Raw genomic sequence first — 15805 nt, forward strand, 5'->3', positions numbered from 1 at the left:
CAACAATCCAAATCCTCATAGCTACTTTTTTTTTTTTTTTCATAATTAGATATATAACCGGAATATTATTTTTATTTAATCAGAGGTGGCCAATGGGCCTCGAACAAACCCAATAATAAATTAACTTGCCCCACACATCCGAATAAAAAGTTAACTATAACTTATTTATTAATTATTATGTACCTACAGCACGAAAAAAAAAAATATTATGCAGAAACCTCCGTTGCGTAGCAGGTTCCGATAAGTTTGAAATTGCAGACAAAACTAGTGTTTAGATAAGCCATTTGGCATGGAAGCTTTTGAAGCTTGTGGTGGCAATTTTGTATACTCAATCACGGCGTGCAGGAAAAGTGCTTCAAGGCCCAATCCAGCTACTATGGAGGTGATGCCTTTCCATGTCGATAGAAGAGAAAATCGTTGAATCACCGCCATCGCACCAATAAAATCTATGCAAGCCAGAGAGACCAATACCTATTCCAAGTGTTTAACAAATAATTAAAACTATTCATTCATATTAAAGTAGTATTTTATTTTAGCTAGGTTGATTATAATTAACTTACCACTAATGTCTTTATTGACCGACCAACAATGTTTTTAATTTCATTACTTTCAAATCTGCCTTTGGCTTGAAACTCATCCAATAAAGAATCCTGCAAGGAAAAATTCTTAAAACAATTTAACACTGGATAAATCATTATATAACATTTGTTCGGTCGCAATAAAACGTAAAGCAATATAATCAAAAAAACATTTATGGCGTAAACGCACATTACATTTCGTTCTATTACAGTTCGATGACACAACTTAAAGTCATGAAGTACCTTAGCCACAAATCTATCTTTACACCATTGTGCTATGCCTTCCTCTGATTCTGGTAATTCATTTACTGGATATCGTTTTAAATGAATTTGAACCTAGAATTTCATCAAATATAAGCAATATATATGTGTGTGTGTATAAGAGTTAGTTTTGAAATGTTTTAATGTCATAAATAACAGAAAACTAAAACTAGCACACTTACAACAGTTGGTCGACCCTTCAAAATTTCCAGAAATGAAGGGGTTCGATGACCTCTTGGCACAGCCAATGTCATATCATAAATGGCCGGAACGAACCAACGCACATATTGCACTGCTGCAACAAAACCCTGAATGGTACAATGAAGATGAAAAGCTAAATTGAATTGTACAAAATATTATTCATTTCTTAGAATAAAATGAAAAAAAAAAAAATGTTACCTTAGTACGAGGGATTAGAACGTTACTAGGAACAGGCAGTCCTTTAGAAATTGCAAACTTTTGAGAAGCTACAAGTTTATCAGGGGTGAGTCGAGTTCCTTCTGTAAAAATAGTCAACCAAAAAGGCCATGGAAAATCCTGGAGCCCTATCAAACGTGACTGAAAACAACCAACCAACCTTCGATTTTCAGTATATATATCTATTCAAATCCATGCAGGCAGCTGGTAAGCTTTCAAAGTTCATGTGTACGTACCTTTAGGTTCTTTTCATCTTTGGCCCAACTTCTACTCATAAATACGTACTCCATGAACCAAGCTGCCCACCCAAAAATCTAGCAAATGTTTAATCTCAGAGATAAGTTAACCAAACCTCAAGTAATCGACATGACAATGAAACTAAATGGAGTTTAGATCTAAAACTCACTGGAATATACATTGAAGATTTCTTGACCACCATTAGTGCACTGCGAAGACAATTGAAACGCTGCAAGAAACAACATCAGATGTTCATGGAAATACCTTTCGTTTAAAAAAAGAAAATAGAGTTGAATAACGAAGGTGGTTAAGCACCTGAGCCAAAAGCCACAAAATGAATATATCAGCATCGGAGATGTGATTAGGCATTACAAGTGCATGTTCTTTACCTGAAATATTATTCAACAGATATTGTTTCTTGCTACAATATATAAGTACCAACTATGTTGTATGGAAACGGAAATGGAACTGACAAAACATGAAAATGCGGAAACAAAACGGGAATAATATTTAAAATGTAATTTTACACGGACAAACTGTATTTTATATGGAAAATGGATATGGATTCCAAAATGCGGAAACGCTACTGACTAGGAGGTTGCGTGCAAATACCAATAACAAGATAAAACATGAACTACAAAGTTGGTGGTGTGCCTTACCCATTAATTTATAAGTTTCTGAATCTGTAAAGAGATGAATCTGCAAACGGAACAATTTAATCAAAATGAAAAATTAATTAAAATTTACATAATCAAGTGAATATATATATATATATATATATAAATAACCAAGAATGCTTATATGGTAACACCTCAAGGCCTGCCCGCCAATCCATGAGCCATATTAATGTAAGCCATAAAATTTCTGTCACCACTCCGACGATCTTTCTATATGCACTTTTTGAGAAAGGCCGTATGAGGAGGAAACAAGATCCCTACAAGTTCAAATTAAATAAATATATTAAATTATAAAGTAAAAAAAAAAAAAAACATGATTAAGCTTGCTACTAATCAATTAATTACTTGGATTATATTGACGATGAAGCCAGAGGACAAAAAAATAAAGGCAAAAGGCATATTGCAAAGTATAGTTTTAATTTCCATGGCTTGCTCAATTTTTATGGGAGAACTGAATTAGTGATCGGTTGATAAAGTGAAGGATATCATTATATTTAAATTTAGAAGTGAAGTTTGGCACTGTTCAACTAGTTTGGATCCTCTAAGCTAGCTTGGGGCCTTAAGCTAACTAGTTTATTAATTACACAAACACAAGACACTCCAAGCATTTTGATTTTCCACAACGAAATTAGTTAAGGTTAGGTTAAAGTTAGGTGACTGTAATGAATGCCTGATGCTATCTTTGAAGTGGACTAATTAGCAGCATTAACCCAGTAGTAGCCGAGGCAATATGCCAATGAGGAGTTCCCGGTAGTTTGTAATTTAACCGTAATAGTTCAGTTGCGTTGAGGATAATATACAGAGAGCCAATGAAATGAACCAATCAATCGTCATGAACAAAAATTTCCGGGCTTCAATATTATGACCAAAATTTGTATATTTTCTCGGCTCATTTCTGAAGAAACCTCTCTGTCATTTGATCAGACATGTTTGTTTGGGTGGAGGAGTAGAACGCTCTGATTTAGATGAATGGATCAGAATTTGCATAACAATTGTAACGAGGAGTAAAAAAATCAGAGAACATGAAATCACTTCCCATGAGTCTAGGAATGTTGACCATTGGATTGACTTGACAATGCCACAGATAAGAAGACTCGATCAGGACATCACAACCTGTTACTTTTTTTTTAAAGAGAGAGAGAGAGAGAGAGAACAGAGTGAAGAAAAAAAAAAAAAGAAGAAGACAAAGATGACAAACTGTAATTTAATTTAAAATCATTTTTTAATACGCATATTTAAGCTTTCTATCATCTCTCTGTCTCTCGTTTTTTTTTTTTTCCCTTTTTTTTCTCTATCAGCTCTGCTGTTAATTGGAGGCCTTCTTTAAAAAAAATAACTTTAATGGTTCCTGTAGCATAAAAACAGTATCAGACTCAACTAAATAATTCCTAAACTGCTCATAAAAACAGTATCAGACTCTTCAGCATACAACCTCTTCCTACACTAAATAAAATCAGGAAATAAAAAAAATAGTCTTCATACTTTGGCCCTAAATATATCTTTGCACAATTGTGCAATGGCTTCAGCAGTTTATGGAAGTTCCTGCATTGAATGTCGCTTAATTTGCAAATTTATCTGTAAGAAAAGGGCTATGAACTTCATAATCATAAGCTGGTTTAAATAAATAAAGGTAGCTATGATTCAAAACTTGATGATGTAAATATGAAATGGATTAAATTATTCGAAATGACCTAAACGAGCCCTTATTTTCCAAATTCAGATGGACAATTAGCAAGCGAATTGTAACATTCTAAATTACACGTTTTGAACCCTTTTATGTCATCCATTCCAGAGATTGACAAAATAGAAAACGAAAGGGAATGGGTTTTAATGACACCTGGACAAGATTGACAATAAGGCCAGAGACAAAGAAGAGAACTCCAATAGAGACGATAGCCAGTGCAGCTGGGACCGCCATTATCACTCTGCAAAACTGTAGAGAGAAAATCAAAATTATCGAGAAAGAAAAAGCTAAAGTTTTGGATTTGGCGATTTCATGAGTATCAGTCAACGAAGAAAGCGAGCGTCTGGGATTCTGATAAAAACGAACGGGCCTTGGCTTCCGCCGTTGCATTGCATGCATGGACCGCACAGGTGCCTCTCTTTCCTTCCATTCTTTTTTTTTTTTTTTTTTTTTTTTTTTCATTAATAAGGAAAAGGAACTTGAGAGAACGAGAAATTAACCGTAAAATTAGATGTACGACTGCTCGTTGCTCTACGCGAGTTTCGAAAACATAGGTGGTCATTGAACGACCAACCGTTTCCTCTAGATAATTGCGTCAGCCCCTGTAGGAGACGGCACAGCACTCGCGTCTGGTATTTTTCGATGCCAATGCCATAACGCTTAGAAACGGCATATGCGGTCCTCGAACGACCAACCATTTCCACTGAGGATAATTCTAGGAAATCAATGACGGTTGATGTAATTTGAAAACCTAAATTCAAATCTTATTTTATTTTGTAAAATAAAAATATATTAATAAAAAAACTATTAATTCTCATTTTGATGGTACGACATCGTTTCAACAAAAAAAATGTTGCAGGCCCAGCTGCACGCTGATATAACCTTTGAATACGGAGAAAGAATCAGAAAGCATAGAGAGAGAGAGAGAGAGAGAGAGAGAGGCAGCAGTGGATTAAGGAGCTAACCGTTAATGGCAGCGCCAACAGCAATGAGCCAAGGAGGGTACCATCAACCCGCCACACTAGAAGAAGTTAGAACCCTTTGGATTGGTGATTTACAGTATTGGGTAGATGAAAACTACCTCAGTTCTTGCTTCGCTCACACCGGCGAGGTCTTCTCTTTCCCCCTCTATCTTTTTCTCAATATATATGTATAAATTTTGGTGGGCGTTTTGAATTGCAGCTGTTTTGTTTTGGGGTTTGATTTTCTAGATGTTACTTGTTGTTTGTAAGCGAATGTTACGGGTTTGTTTTTGATTTCCGTTTTTGAGAGGGAACATAATAAATGACTTGGGATTGGATGTTATCTATGTAGAGCATAGCAATTGATTTTCTTGATATTAAAAGAAAAAAAAGAAAAAGAAAAACTTTACGGGACTGCAATTCAGTTTTGATTTCGTCGATTAGAAATGGAATTCTGATTTTTTAGGTAAAAGGAAACACCGGAGAGAACTTTTTCTCGAACTGTATTTCAGTTTTGGCTGACCTAGGATTGCAATTAAGTTTTTTAGGCCTCTGTATGAAATCCACAAAATCTAAAAATGAGAGACCAGTTAAAAGTGTTGTTTGATTTATTACTCCTGAACAAAAAGCCTTTAGTTCTTACTCTTTTCAGTTTGTGAACAATTCACTTTGTTAATGGGCATTAAACTAGAACCAAAATAACGGACTTATTCAAACGTACATGGTTTTTCTCCTTGCAATTCTAATTTTTAGATTTATTGATTGATAGTTATTAGCTGGTTTTAAGACTTCAATTATTATTAGATGATAATGGTTATACAACATTGATGACTGTAATGTTTTCATGCAAACTTGTAGTTCTAATGCTTTGTGCATTGCAATTCTAAAATCCATTCTGCTTAATACAGGTAGTTACAATTAAAATAATTCGCAACAAGATCACTGGCCAGCCTGAAGGTTATGGATTTGTGGAGTTTGTTTCCCATGCAGCAGCTGAAAGGATTTTACAGACATACAATGGGACACAAATGCCTGGAACTGAACAAACTTTTAGGCTGAATTGGGCTTCTTTTGGCATTGGGGAAAGACGTCCTGATGCTGGGCCTGAGCATTCTATTTTTGTTGGGGACTTGGCACCTGATGTTACAGATTATCTCTTGCAAGAGACATTTCGGGCTCATTATCCATCAGTTAGAGGTGCCAAGGTTGTGACTGACCCAAACACTGGACGTTCTAAGGGATATGGCTTTGTTAAATTTGGTGATGAGAATGAAAGAAACCGTGCTATGAGTGAAATGAATGGTATGTATTGCTCAACTAGACCAATGCGTATTAGTGCAGCAACACCAAAGAAGACCACTAGTTACCAACTGCAATATGCTGCAACCAAAGGTAATATTCTTTTTTTTTTTTTTTCAAGTTCTGCCAATTCTTTTGTATATTCCATTTCTTCTTTCTCCATTTTTCTTGAACAAGCTATCATGGTTTATTTTTGTTCCTAGAGGCCTCATTTGGCACAGTTAACAGTTCTCCATCCTTGATCTTTCTGTTCTTACATTACATTTGTGGTTAATATAAGAGACAGAATTTACCTGACACAAAATACGAAACAATGGGTTTAACATGTGAACATTTCCACCCTATTGAAGTGCATTGCATGCATTCTCATACACAAGTGAAAGACGAAGAGATGCAATTATGATGGTACAATCACTCACAAGGCTGTGAAAAATAGAAAATAAGCATTCTGAAAATTGCTCCCAAGTCCATAATATAATTTTCTTGGTTATCTGATTTAACTCTTTATTTTGGAATTTGAGTTTTGGAAAACATATTGATGGTTGAACTGTTATTGCTTTCACTATCTGCAATGGTGCAAGATAGTCTGTCTGTTGTGATTATTTTGGAGGGTGTGGATGTGTCGGAAATCCAGGAACTAATATTTTATGTAACAAATTGAGAAGAAAGGCAGGACTGATTGTACTATTAACAAAATATATTCTAGGACCTTTAATTGCGAATGAACCAATGTTTGAATTCTAAATATTTATATCCTGTCTTACAAGGGGGATTATCTGGCATTCAACGGCATAAATTTATGCTTCAGATGCTTCTTTGACTGAATTTTGCTGATCAATCAATTCTTTTGCAGCCGTGTATCCAGTTCCAGCATACACTACTCCAGTCCAGGTGGTTCCAGTTGATAATGACATCACCAATACCACTGTAAGTCATCCAGATGTTGGTATTTTGGTGATTCTCTTTATCTTGGAAATTTCTCTTAATATTTTTTCTTATTGCAGATCTTTGTTGGTAACTTGGATCCCAATGTCACAGAAGAGGAGCTGAGGCAGACTTTTTTGCAGTTTGGGGAGATTGTCTATGTCAAGATTCCTGTGGGTCGAGGATGTGGTTTTGTACAATTCGGAACTAGGTTTGCTTATGCTCTAGAAAATAAACAAATGTTATTCTTCCCACATTCCCATTCCTTTTATAATGTTTCATCATGCAGGGAGTAATATCTGTGTTATTATTTTTATTTGTTCATTTACTAATGATTAAGGGTTCGGTAGAGTTAGAAGGTTGGCTTATGTTAACTTATTTGTATTGCTCGTTGTCATAAGGAATAGGTGGAGAGAAAAGCATAGAAACCAAGAACGGAAGGAGACAGATAATTATATTCTTGTGGAGAAAGTCAAACAGGAGCTGGCCCCTATTAATAATATGTTATAGTCCTTGTTTTCATATACTTTGTTTCTGTTATGTGATGCGTCTGACCTCTACCAGTTTTGTTTTTACAGGAAATCTGCTGAAGAAGCCATACAAAGGATGCAGGGGCATGTGATTGGTCAACAGCCTGTGCGAATTCATTGGGGCAGGAAACAGGCATGTTTCATTTTGATATGCATTGTGCAAATATTCTTTTCATCTGCATCCCACAAGATCTTGTGCTTGACTTCAAAGCCAGAAACAGCATTTTAAAATTTCCAAGTATTTAGTGCCCTGGGAAGGTGAAGGATACAGTGGAATGTTGTGTGTATTTCTGAGTATTTTGTTTTGTTATTGTTTTTATCATTGTTGTCTCTTATGGAGGTGAAATGCTATTGTCTACCACCAGTGTTTATCTGGATAGGGTGTGACTGAGGGTATTGTCAATATGCATAGAATCATACGTGTACAATTGACATTATGGAATAATTTTGAAGTCCTATTATCCTCTATTTGCAGTAGCCATGGTTATATTTGGAATTTGACTTGTTGTAGGACACACCTGGTGGTTGGGGTCAGCAAGTAGATCAATGGAGTGCCTATTATGTTTATGGACAAAGTTATGACCCATATGCTTATGGGGCTGCACAAGATCCATCATTATATGCATATGGTGCATATGCTGGTTACCCACAGTATCCTCAACCTGTGAGTATCTTAATACTGGCAGCACATGCCTGTCCCAGTATTTTACTGGAAGGAAAGCTATAATCACTTTGAAGGATAATTTTTGGTTGTTTAGCTATATACAGCTGTTTGATAATCACATACAGCTAAAATTTAATTATCCTAATTCATAACATGAACTCGTAACTGTTTTGAATACAGTTGAGGAAGATAAATGCTTTGTCAAATGAATTGATGATTGATAGTTTTGAACTCATTTTGTATCTGGGTTGCCCGATTCTAGGTTGATGGTGTCCAGGATATGACTGGTGCTGTTCCGGTTGTAGAACAAAGGGAGGAACTTTATGATCCCTTGGCTGCTCCTGATGTTGACAAGTGAAGTCTCTACCAGCTTTATGATTTGTGATTAGGATCCATATTTTCTGTTTGTTGGTTAATTATTTTGTTTCTTGTTGTCAGGTTAAATGCTGCTTATGTTTCTATTCATGGAAACGCCATATTAGGCCGGCCCTTTTGGATGAAAACATCATCACTTTCCCAACAAGCTTAGGCATCTATACATGTTATGAAACTTGTTAATATTTTCTGAAGAGTATCCTTAAATATGGGAAATGAAGTGCCTGGAAGGAAAACAATCAGAATAGCTCAAGATCTGTCATTTTTAGCTCACTCACTGCACAGGACAGAGAAGTGCAATCTGGAGAGGGAGAACATTCAATTTGCTCTATTGCTTTTTTAGTTAATAATTTCATTTCCGATTTGAGTTTTGTTGGCTCCTTTTTCTTTTGTAAATGAAAAGTAGAGCCTCAACACATTTTCCTTAATGTAATTAACTAATTCTTGTTTAACTAATTCTTGTTTAAGACTGGTGTATTAATGGCGTTTTTCTTTTTCTAATATTTCCCTTTTTATCTTCCTTTCCTTCTCAAAGAAAAAGACAATGTTGTGAATTTTAATTCACTGGGCAAAAACAGAGAGAGCAGCAAGCTAGAGTTTCTTTCCATAGACGGCGTTGTCTTTCAAAGGACTTATTTGGTTGTCAACTGAGCCAAAAAGCCCTGCACTTAACCTAGAAAACGTTTTAAACAAGGAAAATTTTCCATCATGTGACTACCATCCTCTGCAGAACAAACAAGGGAAAAGAAAAGATTCCGTCTTGGTCAACCACAAGGATACTATTAATTAATTTCACCAAAAAATAAAGGATTAAAATAAGAAACAATTATATATGATGTTCCTGAGATCCTCTCTCATTATTATTATTTCCATACGCAATGTCTCATAGAGTACAGTATGTTGCCGGAGTTGAAATCAAAAAAATGAGTTATAACTTAAAGTTCTACTTTGACAGCCAAGAGTCGAAGCAGACAGGAATGAAAAATTGCGAAAAATGAGAAACTGAGTCAAAATTGTTTAAATAAATGAAGAAGAATGCAATTTTCTTTGGTCTTAAATCACAAATACTTGGCCAGCCACGGTAACTCTTGGCTCCCTTTCAGTGCAAAAGCCACATCATCACTGCACGGAGTAAAGCAGTTGGTCAGGTTATGTGGCTTATTTGAGGCAGCAGTAATGGGGGCTTATTTGAGGCAGAACCATGGAGGGACTTACCTTGGAAAGTTGAGCTGCAATTTCTGCAACCTATGCCTAGCTCCAGGTTCGCATAGAATTATTCTGCTTTCACCTAGCATGCATCTACAAAAGCAAAGCACTTGATCAGAAAAGCTGATTGTTCATACACCTTAAGGAGAAATTTAATCAGTACTTTTATTCAACTAATGAGGCAATAAAGGAAGATAACTTACCCAACTCTCAAGAGAGTGTCCCAACCAGGAAATGCTTCTCCATTGCTTGTACAGAGACATGAAACGGTCATTGCCAACTGTATACGAAACAACATTTCAAAAATCAGCAAGTCTTTGACCTTACAATTCTAAAATTGAGATGGTTTTGTACTAGAGATACAAGTAGATACAGGATCCAGCTGGTTCACTTCAGGTCAGTGCGGATTGGGGTCAATATATAATTTCAAAAAGAAAAGAGAGGCACAGAATTCAAAATGCTGCCAGTCCAGAAAGAACAATAATATATGTTCAAGTAGGTGCTTGAGATTTTGACCTTTTCAAAGGTTGTCTCCCCCATCCCCGTTTTATAGAGTTCATACACCATAGCCGCCAAGAAAATTTTGCTGAGCTTAGAACAATTTTTCATTACCTGTAAAAGGAGAAAAAAAAAGGGAAAAAAAGATAAGCAAAACAAGAAAAGCTCAGTTATTCACTAGGATATGTAAATCAAAGTTGAAACTGAAATATTTCCCAAGGACAAATGTCAGAGCAAAATCCAGAAAGCAATACATTATGAATGGCACTTGTGGAACAGCAGATTCGGCTAGACCTAATTTTGCCCTAGAAACGCTAGATTGCCATCAATTTCCATAATGTAACTGAGATAAATAAGTCCCTCCAAGCTTAATTTATAGAGCTAATGATTAAATAAAGTAGACAATTTCTTCAACTACTTATATCAATCTCTAAGCATCAGTTGTATTAGCAGAGATATATTTATCTTTTGATGCAACTACCAAGATGTTGTGAGACAATGGAGTGGAAGTATCACAAGAAATCAATTACACACAGTTTCTATGATTATAATTGAAAGTCAACTCACTTGAATATGAGGTGCCTGGAACATTTCTTGAATAGCTGCCTCAACCTCGGACATACCAACAAGGCCTTTTCCTGTTAAGTGGTGAAATGTAGATGTATTTTAGTGCATTCAGAAGGGACTGAATATATTGTTTGGAAGCTTTGCTGCTTACCAAACAAGATATGTAGCAGTTTAATAGAATAGTATCTGAACCATACTAAATTGTGCAATATATAGGATCAAGAGCTGAATGACACCCCCCCCCCCCCCCAAGGCAAATGAAATATCTTCAAAACTATTAAAGTGGCACAACTATATGATGCTGCTTGGAATTTCATGGCCTTGCCACTCCTAACCATTGGATATGATCAAATTCATTATTTGCCTAATCATACTCGAGCTCTATTTTATCAAAGAGTTTATGTACCTGCAGTCCCTGAATCAGAATATGGACTAAATTTCTTAAGGTGATAATCTGCAATCTCTGCTGCACGCCTGCAGATCTCTAGAGCACGACGTGCATCTCCAGATATAGCTGCTACCTGGGAACCAAATTTAAAAAAAAAAAAATTGATATAGCTGCTAGCTCAACCTTTTGACAAGTTGATGCAGGTGAAACTTTTCAACTTGGGATATTATGCATTAGTGCAGAAAGACTGGCAAATAAAAATGAATAGCATATTGAAATATCTTTGGCAAAAGAAATATTACAGGGACAAACCTTTCTTGAAGCAAATTCTATAGCTTGCTTTTCAAATACATCAATTCCTTTGAGGCGACTGGAAATGATTTCTTGAAGCTGCTGATAATTATAGGGTCCAAAGCAAAGCCTTTGGATACCCATACGGCTTGAAATACGAGGAAGCAACTTTTCTGGAAGATCCATAGTATTGGCAATTCCTGAAAAGCAAATTATATTATGTAAGAGAAACGAGAACACCATCATCGCCATCTAATCATAACTAAAGATTATCTGGAAGTGCCTTATGTGATAGAGAAGGAGAAAGAGATACCTATCACAATCAATTTTGAATGTGGCTTAGTAGGCCAATCAAGAATATTGTATAGAACCTGGAAAAAATAAAAAATATCACCAGTCCTTAACATTTACAATTGCGTTAATATAAAACAACTGCAACAAGTTGTCATGTCATGAAATGGAGAAGTTACCGACTGATTTCGGGTTACAAGCAGATCAAGTTCATCAATAAGTAGAATACAAGGCCGGTCATCCCCTTTTCCCTTCTTGCCATCTGAAAATCGCTCATTCAGCAAATGAAGAGCCTTCTTCCAGCTAACCCTATGTCCACTTAATGCTTCATAGATAACCTGAGAGAACAAAGAGAATGAACATTGCATGCCAACCAGAGGTTAAGTCATTGCAGTGGATTTGAAAACTTTACAAACACTTTACCCTATAAATATTTTCTGGTGATGCTAACTTTAGACCATTGACCTCCACAAAACAGTATGGTCGCATATTCCCTGCATCAACTTCAGATTTTAGGTTCCTCATTACTGCAAGTACGCTCATCGTCTGCAATTTTATTCCCAAAAAAAGATTTGATGAGTTTTCATTGTATAGGCATAGTTGACATGATGCAAATTTGATTGACTAAAGCCAACAGATGTTACCTTGCCAGTTCCAGGAACACCATGAATGTAAAGGCAACGACCCAGACATTGATCATCATAGATGGCACCTTTTATAAATGCAGTTATCTCTTCCATTTCCCTATATCAGATGTGTCCTCCATTAGAAACTATAATAAATGAAAACAGGGAAAAAACAAAAAAGGTATCATGTTCACATGCTTGTTCCTGCAAGGTTGAGACTTGGGCAATGTTGCCAGCAGAAGCGTTGCCTTTGCTTTCTCCAGTTCAGTCTTCTTGTGACACCTCACATGTTCCGGGATTCGTTTTACCCCTATCCTTTGAAGCCCGAAGAACTGACCTTTTCGTAAGTTCTAACATCATAAAATAATTGGTTACCTAAAAGTAGTGAACCCCCACCAAGCGAAAGCTACAAATACACAAACACAAGAACATCCTTACAGCAGCCAAGACATGAGTTGAGGATGCTTTGGCTTGTAAGTTCTTCACACTTTCCTCTTCATACTCAATGTCTTCATCTGTATCAGATTCTGCGTCCTTGGAAGAATTCCAATCTTCATCACTGTCAGCATCTTCACCATCCTACCAAATAAATAGTGTTTGAACATCTTCCTCAAACTTATATCTAGGATTAATTCCATTTTAATGTGACAGTAAACCAAAAATGTTGCTTTTATTTGCTTACCTCTTCACAATTATCAACCTCAGCTAGACGCTTAAAAGTGTGCCAATGGATGTCATATTCATATTCACATAAGAAAACATCATCTCCTTCATTACTTGCCTTTGCATATTCCTTGGGGTTCATAACAGAACAACGCCGAATAATAGATTCCATCTGGCATCATCAAAAACACTCACGTGATTAAGAACTTCAATGCAAGAATTTAACCTCCAACATGGCAAAGTTGAATTTAGAGAACATTAAGAAGGTCAAAAAGTTAACAGACGGCACTGTGAGGCATGGGTCCACTTTCATTAAATATCTAGGCATTTCAAGAATTAATCATGGTTGGATATAAAATAAATAAATAAAACATCAACATAGCAAATGCATACATGCTGGCATTAATGCAACTGTAAAAATAAGCAATTCAGCAAGCAATCCCTTCTAGAACAGAAACTGATCGTCTTAAGTGTCACTATTGATAAGCTAAGTGAATCGGAAAAAATTCTTACGGCGAGATCATATATTTATCAAGAATGCCACTTATAGTAGCACTTATCAAATTCAGCAATCAATAATAAAACAAGATAACGACCATTACCTCAATGTCAGCAAAATCAGTAGTTCTATAAAGCTCCCTCCTCAAATTATGAGGCTGTCTTCCTGCAGCAGTCTCTTCTGGAATAATATACCATCGCCCCTTAAACCAATAGCTACCATCAACCTCCTTCCACAAACTGCACTCAACGAAGAGAAAAAAAGATGTACAGAAATAAAAAGCCAATAAAACACTATACATCAAAAACAAAATTAAATATCGAACCTCTCAATTCGGACAGCCCACAAGTCACTGGAAAGAAGTTTCTCCCTCAAGGTTCTAGAACGTTTTTTCCCTTCAGGCGACTTTGGCAACTCAACCTCCTTACCTAATTTCCTGGCCTCGCAGAACCCACAAATCCAATCCCCTTCAGGGACCTCCTTCAGAGGAGGCTTCAAGCACTTCAAGTGAAAACCACCTAAACAATCATCGCATTCAAGCATTACCGCTTTCCCTGCTTTGAAGCATACTCTACATTCCTCCACTTCTGGGTCCTCATCATCGGAGCTGGCGTCCTCTCTCCTCTTCACATACACATCATCTCCTACCTCAAATTCACCACCATCATACACCACTTTCTTGTAATAAACTCTCTTCCTATTACCTTTTTGTTCACTCTTCGCATTCTTCGATGCCATTGCTCTAGTCATCATCTTCCTCTCTTTCTCTTCACGCCATTTCCTCTTCCTGGTATCCAGTTGATCTGGTGATACAGGAGAGAATGAAACCTCGATGTTGACCACTTTGGACTTCGATTTCGGGGGTTTTGTGGATTCAGTGTCTCTTTTGCTTTCTGGGGTCTTAATAGATCCATTTTTCCTCGAATTTCTTCGGATTTTCAATGAATCCTGTACTAATTTTTCTGGAGTTTCGTTAAGTAGTGAAACCTCGATAGGTTTTTTGAGTTGTGAAGCGCATTTTTGTGGGGTTGTGATTTGGTCGAGCTTAAGAGACAAACGACGAGAGGATCGGCGAGGAGGGTCAACCACTTGTGGGGTTCGAGGGGTGAGACAGATTGAGGAAAGAGGAGGCGTTTGTTTGGGCTTCTTCGATGGGGATCGAAGGGTTATCCTCGGAGAATCTGCCATTGTGTGTTCGTGAGGGTTTTGCAGAGAGAAGAGAGGAAAAGAGGGCGGTAGGACAAAGAGAGAAGCTTTAGAGTGTGTGGAGGCTGGGAAGAACTGGCGGGAAACGTTCCCACCCTTTTTGTGTTCAACGCCGAACCGTTTGACTCTAGACACGTTGTTCCTTTGCAAAGACATGAATCGTTAAGTGCCATTACTGTAGCAACTTCTAACCGTATACCTAGATTTTTTTTTTTTTAAGGTAGATTTTTTTTTTTTTACGACAACGATAATATTTTCTTTTAGAAAAAAATATTAGAATTTAACTAATCAAAACTAATCATCTCCTTAATAAATATTTTTTTTCAACTGATTTTGTATTATAATTCAAAAGGATTCAATTATTTCCTTTTCAAAATTCCCACTACTATAATTAGAAAAAAAAAAATACCAATTATTTCCTATTTATTAAATTTTATTTTGAATTTATACCATGAGTAATACATAAATTAGGGATTAAGAACTGAATGCTTGTAATGAAAATTTATCATTATCAAATAACTAAAACTAATCATTTGAGCAGTGGACTATGAACGCTTACTGTGCACAATATTATATTCTAACACTATCACTAAAACTTTATATTTTGTATGTTTATTAAATTGTGAATCTGATTGGTAATTTAATGAAAATTATAAAACCAATCTAATCCTTAGCAAATAAATTTTCTTTAGTAATTTTTCTCGAGAAAAAAAAAATCTACAAATTGTAAGTTTTTTCTTATGTGTGCGTGTCCATAACGTGTCTTAGAGAGACATTAGATCATCCATATATTTACCTAGATTTCATCAATAGATTATACTACTGAAATTTGCATATAGTGTGGGAAAAAAATTAAAACATAGGAAAAATAATGTCGGTCCTAGTTATGGAATTAATTAAATTTTAGATAACGTATAGGCGAAAATACAGTTAATTTTTATTTTTTGGAAAATTTAATATGT

At 36.0% G+C, this 15805-nt stretch overlaps 3 protein-coding genes and 1 non-coding gene across 4 annotated transcripts; 1 reads left to right on the forward strand and 3 right to left on the reverse strand.

The window, feature by feature from the left end:
- Positions 1-143: 143 nt before the first annotated feature.
- Positions 144-4550, reverse strand: LPAT3 (lysophosphatidyl acyltransferase 3). Its single transcript, XM_037640872.2, has 11 exons — positions 4008-4550; positions 2305-2427; positions 2153-2192; positions 1809-1882; positions 1663-1722; positions 1493-1570; positions 1239-1397; positions 1022-1147; positions 822-914; positions 561-650; positions 144-471 (listed from the first exon to the last, which is right to left on the reverse strand). The coding sequence occupies exons 1-11, from the start codon at positions 4314-4316 to the stop codon at positions 265-267; spliced, it is 1359 nt and encodes a 452-aa protein (XP_037496800.2). The 5' UTR covers positions 4317-4550; the 3' UTR covers positions 144-264.
- Positions 4551-4749: 199 nt separating this feature from the next.
- LOC105648268 (RNA-binding (RRM/RBD/RNP motifs) family protein) lies at positions 4750-9109 on the forward strand. Its single transcript, XM_012234598.4, has 8 exons — positions 4750-4965; positions 5725-6208; positions 6969-7042; positions 7120-7250; positions 7618-7702; positions 8081-8233; positions 8496-8587; positions 8672-9109. Exons 1-8 carry the CDS (start codon positions 4825-4827, stop codon positions 8760-8762), a joined length of 1251 nt encoding a protein of 416 aa, XP_012089988.1. The 5' UTR covers positions 4750-4824; the 3' UTR covers positions 8763-9109.
- A 325-nt stretch (positions 9110-9434) lies between these two features.
- Positions 9435-14964, reverse strand: LOC105648269 (origin of replication complex subunit 1B). The gene is made up of 16 exons (XM_012234600.4): positions 13963-14964; positions 13741-13876; positions 13158-13310; positions 12914-13054; positions 12674-12825; positions 12494-12593; positions 12273-12395; positions 12029-12187; positions 11872-11929; positions 11580-11758; positions 11286-11400; positions 10880-10950; positions 10331-10426; positions 10018-10094; positions 9824-9907; positions 9435-9730 (listed from the first exon to the last, which is right to left on the reverse strand). Exons 1-16 carry the CDS (start codon positions 14823-14825, stop codon positions 9667-9669), a joined length of 2571 nt encoding a protein of 856 aa, XP_012089990.1. The 5' UTR covers positions 14826-14964; the 3' UTR covers positions 9435-9666.
- Positions 13173-13250, reverse strand: LOC119371192 (small nucleolar RNA snoR28). The gene has a single exon (XR_005178759.1). It is a non-coding gene; the product is annotated as a small nucleolar RNA snoR28 (small nucleolar RNA).
- Positions 14965-15805: the final 841 nt, after the last annotated feature.

This window comes from Jatropha curcas, chromosome 10 (genome assembly GCF_041381405.1).
Source record: "Jatropha curcas cultivar XTBG-Jc1 chromosome 10, XTBG_Jcur_1.0, whole genome shotgun sequence".
In the NCBI taxonomy this organism is placed as follows: domain Eukaryota; kingdom Viridiplantae; phylum Streptophyta; class Magnoliopsida; order Malpighiales; family Euphorbiaceae; genus Jatropha; species Jatropha curcas.